The following is a 5,853-nucleotide window of genomic DNA, read 5'->3' on the forward strand; positions in this document are numbered from 1 at the left end:
TTCTTGGGCATTGTGTATGAAGTTCGTTCACATAAGAATGCGCAAAATCACTCATGTCATTTTTCAAACGTCGAGCGGAGGCGACATAAGCTTCCACTTGCAACAACCACAATATCGTCACAGACACTGGTGCTCATCGTTCGCGCACTGGTATCGTTGTACACTGTAGCGGCAGGGTGAGGCGATTACTTTGAAGTGGCGAGACAAACGTCGGCGGCACGAGATGTCATTGCCTGAGGAGCAGTTCGCTAAGTGCTTGAATGTAACTCTGGGCCATCTGCAGCGATTCAAATTTTGAGAGCTTGCGGTCATTTCCTAACGAAGGCACCACTTCCCGCAACCTGTCGAAGGCCTCGTTCAGAGAATGCATTCGGCGTCGCTCGCGGGCGTTGGCGGCGACCCGCCGCTTTTTCATGACAATATGCGACGGGGGATGTTTCTCCGAGGTTTCCCGCTTGTTGCCAGCGCCTTTGTGGAAAGAGCGCTTCATATCAGCTGACCTAAGCTGGCAGCCGTTCTCAGCGTCAGAGTCAAACTCTTCGCATCCGCCTGCCTCTCTCATAGTCCTCTGAAGAGAAAGCGCTGTATCGGATTGTCCTCCAGAGCCGCCTCGATACATTGGGCAAAGCTCTGTCATAGTGGAGTTTTCAGGGGGAGGTGACAGAGAAGGACGACTTGATACTGGGCTTGGGCAGCCATCCGACAGCGACACACTGCAGGAGGCATGACCGCGATGATACTTTGTCGATGAATATGAACCGAAGTCGTGGTGAAGCTGCTGCTGCGGCCCGCAAAGGTTCACGTCCGAGAGGAAGCTGATGTTCATGGCAAAATCAACGTTCGTCATGCTTTCCATGGCCGTTGCAGACAGGCTTGTATGGCTTTGGAGACAGACGGAATCTCTCAGCACTTTCAAACAAGCCGCCGCCGGCGAAAGCCGTGGGATGGCGAAACGACCACCAATTCTTCAATGGGCCGGTGAATCTGTGTGGCAAGGAGGCTGGCTGTTTCAGCAAGGCGCCGATCCCTCAGAACTAGTTCATCGCACGTTTCTTCCGTACTGGCAGCGCCGCGTGACGAAAGAAGTTGGGGCTTCGAATGAGTGGCGAGGCTCGTCTTGTCGACAGCCGTCTGGCTTCTGGCGCCTTTTGCAGGCTGCGGCGGGCCTGCGGGTACCTTTGCCGCCGGCAGCGGAACACCACCACCACCCTTGGGAGAGGGCAAGTGCCCACGGCGGCCAATGGGCATGGCCCGGTCGGGCTCTGTCTGCTCTTCCTTTTGTTTCACCGGACTCGCCTCTACCCTTGCCAAGTGGTCTCCTCTCTCCTCCTGGCTTCTATGTTATTTATTTCTTCATTCTGGCTGCTTAGACTGGGGTAGCATTTACGGATCCTCTCTCTCCCTCTTTGTCGGCTTCTGCTTGGCGCGCGCAGAAGATCGAGAGAAAGGAAAGGCAATGAGAGGGCAAACAAGTACCGCCCTGGAGTACTGGCGCCCCTTTCCTTCTTCTTTATCGAGATCGCCATCTGGAGATGTTTTTTCTCTCGCAAAAAAAGTTCGGTAGGAAAAGCAGCGAAAGAAAGAGCGTGACTGCCGCATTGCTGCCGTTTTCCGCAGTGTCACACATAGGGTGACTGGGGTGACCCCAGGGTGCCTGCCTGCTCGCTTGGATTCGTGACTAGACTGATTTCTATCGTGAACTTCCCATCGGTGAGTCGGTGCGGGTTTCGTGATTACGCTCCCGGTGCACATGGGATGTGTACAGTTATCGGATGAAAAAAATAGTGGAAAAGGAAAATAAAACTGCCGCGAGGGGTCTGTCAGGGAGCCGACTTTTTTTCTTTGTGGTAAGCAGAAATCTATACCAAGAGGGTTCGTTCTTACTCGGCTAGTTTCTCAACAAATTTGTTGCTTTATTGCTGTAAATTCAGTTAGAGCACAAGGAGACTCTTACTCCCTTCTTCAGATAAGTAATAGATGATATGTAAATGATACATGAACCATGACATGCTGACTGTGAGCCCGTTTCTTTTTGTTTGTTTTTTAAGGGTTTGTGAACAGACCTTGACGAACTGTAACCACAAATAAAAAATATCGAAACATTCTCAATAATTTACACCTTACATTATGGCAATCTTGAAATAGTCATTTGGGCAAGGAGTATTCCGGTACTCCGAGTGGCTCAGAACATTTCAACCATCAAGGATGAACAACGCTATCGCCGAAATTGTTTCTAAACGAGCTCAGATTAGAAACATTGTTCTTACAAAAGCCCCATTAAACGCATTACGGTCTCTCGAATATAAGAAATGGGGAGATTCCTTAAATTCTTAGGTATTTGAAAAAAGGAAAAAAAGCATGTAACTCGTAGAAAAAAAAACATGAAATATGTCTATAAAACCTGCAAAGCTCTAAATGTAGAGAAGACTTAAAGTACCGTACCAATATTCAAGTATTCAGACTATCACCAGAAAACTAAAATTAAAACGCAACTTAAACTTCGCGCATCAATGGCTGCGTATCATCAACGCATTGAAGACTTGAATGCGCACGCATTGTTCAGGTTTGGTTTGATTTATGGAGTTTAATGTCCCAAAGTGACTCAGGTGATGACAGACGCGGTAGTGGATGACTGCGGAAAGTTTGGCCACCTGGGGTTCTTTAACGTGCACTGATATTGCCCAGAACATGGGCGCCTTGTTCGAAAAGCGGCCGCCACGACCAGGATTCGATCTCGCATCCTTGGGTACAACAGTTGAGCACCCTAACCACTGCGCTACCGCGGCCAAGAGCGCATTGATCTGTCCTTGAAATATTCGTGCTGTATCATATTGGAAAGGTACAGCGCAAAAAAAAAGAACACAAGACGAAAAGAAGACGGACAGACGTGTGCTGTACTAGTGCTTCAGGCCTATATTATCAGCTTAAAGGGACACTGAAGCGGTCTAAAATATAAGACGAATATCTTATGCCTACATGGAGCACTACCGACTTTTTTTTCTGGGCAGAAAAGTGGATGCGTTGCTGCAAAAATAGCAAGTAAAAGTCTCGAAATTCTTCCAGATCTAAACTGCCTAAGGAAAATAAGCAAAGTTAAGGCATTTTCATGACTAATTTCCAACGGAACTCTGTGCTTCATGGGGGCAAAATAAACTACACGGGAAGCTATGAAGAGCAGCCGCAGATTGCAAAAACTGACCTCGTATCACATAGGGAGCTTGCACGAACGATAAAAGCGCTATGAATTCTGGGTAATCTTGGTTAGTCCGCCATTTTCCTGTACAGTGCAGCAGTCGACCGTGGAGCGCGACGCGCAAACAGTTCAAACGCGATGGTTTACTGTGCGGCCGTGGGCTATAACAGGCGAACGCAGACTAAAACGCAAAAGTTTAAGTCCGGACAAGACGACGTCGGGTTTTTCAAAATACCAAAGGTACGCTTGTACAAATGCGACAAGACCAGGAGCGATCGGAACCTCGCAGGCGAGAATGGCTTCCCACATCAACAGACGTGGCATTCACAGCAGTCAGGACAAATACCAACTATGTGCGCGCCATTTCATGTCAGGTAGGTAAACGATTATTGATGTACGGCAGCCCGTATGTCGCACTGGTAACATTTGTTTACTTTTTTTCTGCCGCGCGTCTTGCAGTTTAGCCGGTCGCGGACTCCGCCCGCGGTGGCCTTGTTTTTATGGGTGCACCCCAGGTGCAACGATCGGAGCCAGTCAGGATTGCAGTCACCGAAAAGTTGACAGGACCGGGACCAGCAAAATGAACACGTGAAGCTAGAATGGTGAGCTCCTGCAGCAATTCGTGCCTCCTATGCACAACATTCGAGGTGCAGCATAAAAACAAAGCCACCGCGGAGCCGCTTCCGACTTAAACCTTAAGCACGGCTGCAAAAAAAAAAGTAAACAAATTAACCATATGCGACGTACGGACTACGTAGGGGCCCCTTAATGTTATAGCGTCATGCTCTTGAGGTGGGCGTAAGTATCCCTAAGTTTCTTTGTTTGGAGCGCAGCCCTTTGGCGCCGTTCCTGCGTTTCGCGCCGTCGTCGGCGTTCTCTGCAGCCGGGGCAGCGCGCTCCCCCCTCCCTCCCCCCCCCCCCCCCCCCCACCCTTGTCTTGTCCTCCGTGGTGGCCCTCTTCCTCCGTGGTGGCGACCGTGCGTGTTTCCGATTGCTGCGCGCGCTCCTGCCGCCACCGCTCGCCGCTGCGTGTACCCCCCTTCTTCTTGCGTGGCGGCGACGGTTGTTCTCCGGTTGCCGAAGCACCGGCTCGCTATCAGGGGATCAGGGTGCGTGCATCCCAAGCCGAAATCACATGGCCGAAACACGGAGCCACGTTATCTTGACTCGCTAGCGGCGTCAATCAGTCGCTGTTGTCTCTACGCCACGCAACGTTCCTACTGGCCCACGCGCTGCCTCCTGCAACCTCCCAATAACTTAATTGCTCATTTCTCCTACCCCAAAACTTCCTTCATGACAGTAAAGAACTGTTAGTGGAGTGTTTATTGAAGGAATATGTGTGAAAAATAAAAAAGTCTGTAATTGTACCTACATGTCTTTCTCGAAATATTTGCCTCAATTTATCGAAAAACTGAAACAGCTCATGAGCTGAGCTGAAATTGCGCATTAAGAAGTAACGTAATCGTCGGCAAATTTTTTCCTGTGCTGCATTGAAAGTCGCTATAGTGTCGTCCTGTGTTATTTAAGCCCTTCAACCTATACGACACATTTCTGTCGTGTGTTGATACCATTCGCACTGGCACTATAATTAGGTTATAAACAGAAACAATTACTGTTGAGTTTTTATTGGCAGTCGACCTTTGTCACTCCTGACAACAAATATTTCCTCCGAAAGCAGGGAGTCGGCATTGGACCTAGCGCTGCTTTTGTATTAGCTAGGTGACTTACTTCTGGCTTGTTATGACAGGCGCCTTCGAACCAAGCTCGATGACGCGACCGTTCCTAAGGTAATGCGATAGGTTGATGACTTTTTAGTTTTGTATCGCACTGATGACGCACAGCAAACTGCTGCCGAGATTTTTGACGTGTCTTGTAATGAACTTAATGAACTCCGATTGACTAGTTAGCTTCCCACTAATAATAAGCTCAGAGACATGGAAGTAATAACCTCTAACTACCTTGTTTTTTGGCCATATTCGCCGCGGTCCAGAAAGAGCCTTCTGCCTTTCCTGCTGGCTCACTCCAAGATTGTTAAGTGGAGTATCGCCAAGGCATGCCTAAGAGCCGCACTGCAAACGTCAAGCATGCATGAAACAAAATCCAGTTTCTACGCCCAGATGAAACATTCTAGGGAGCACTTTGGACCACTAAAGAGCGATGAGGCGAAAGCCTCGATTGCGCGGTGGTCCGAAGCCCTCTACTACAGCACTGCTCAGTCCCAATTACTTGCCGAATGTAGACAGCGAAGAAACAAGCGCACCGATACTGATCAAGGAGAGAAAAAGAAAACAGCCTGTATCCCGTACGTGCACAATCTAAAGAAAATTGTGAACAAAGCGGGCATTAGGTTCGTTGTTTTCGGCCAAGAAATAATTTAGTGGATTGTACAAAATACGTGAATGACAAAGAAAGCAAGAAAAGAGCAAAAGAACTGTGAGTTGAGCTAGTTGGTGCATCATTTTTTTTAAAATACACGCTTGTCCTATGTTTGTTGCGCTGTGTATTAAAAAAAAGCAAGAAAAGAGGCTGTAAGAAGAAACACAAGTAGTAGTTTGTCGACTGTTGCGTTGGTGTTGTTTACAAGATCCCGACGTCATGTGACCATTTTTACATCAGCGAGACGGGACGGGACGCTGCATCAACGATCGACTACGTGAATA

At 48.5% G+C, this 5,853-nt stretch overlaps 1 protein-coding gene across 1 annotated transcript; it reads right to left on the bottom strand.

The window, feature by feature from the left end:
• Positions 1–226: 226 nt before the first annotated feature.
• Positions 227–856, bottom strand: LOC146204932 (uncharacterized). The gene has a single exon (XM_084605526.1). The coding sequence runs from the start codon at positions 854–856 to the stop codon at positions 227–229; it is 630 nt and encodes a 209-aa protein (XP_084461652.1).
• Positions 857–5,853: the final 4,997 nt, after the last annotated feature.

The sequence above is a fragment of the Amblyomma maculatum genome, chromosome 1 (assembly GCF_055883805.1).
Source record: "Amblyomma maculatum isolate TAMU_Amacu chromosome 1, ASM5588380v1, whole genome shotgun sequence".
Lineage (NCBI taxonomy): Eukaryota > Metazoa > Arthropoda > Arachnida > Ixodida > Ixodidae > Amblyomma > Amblyomma maculatum.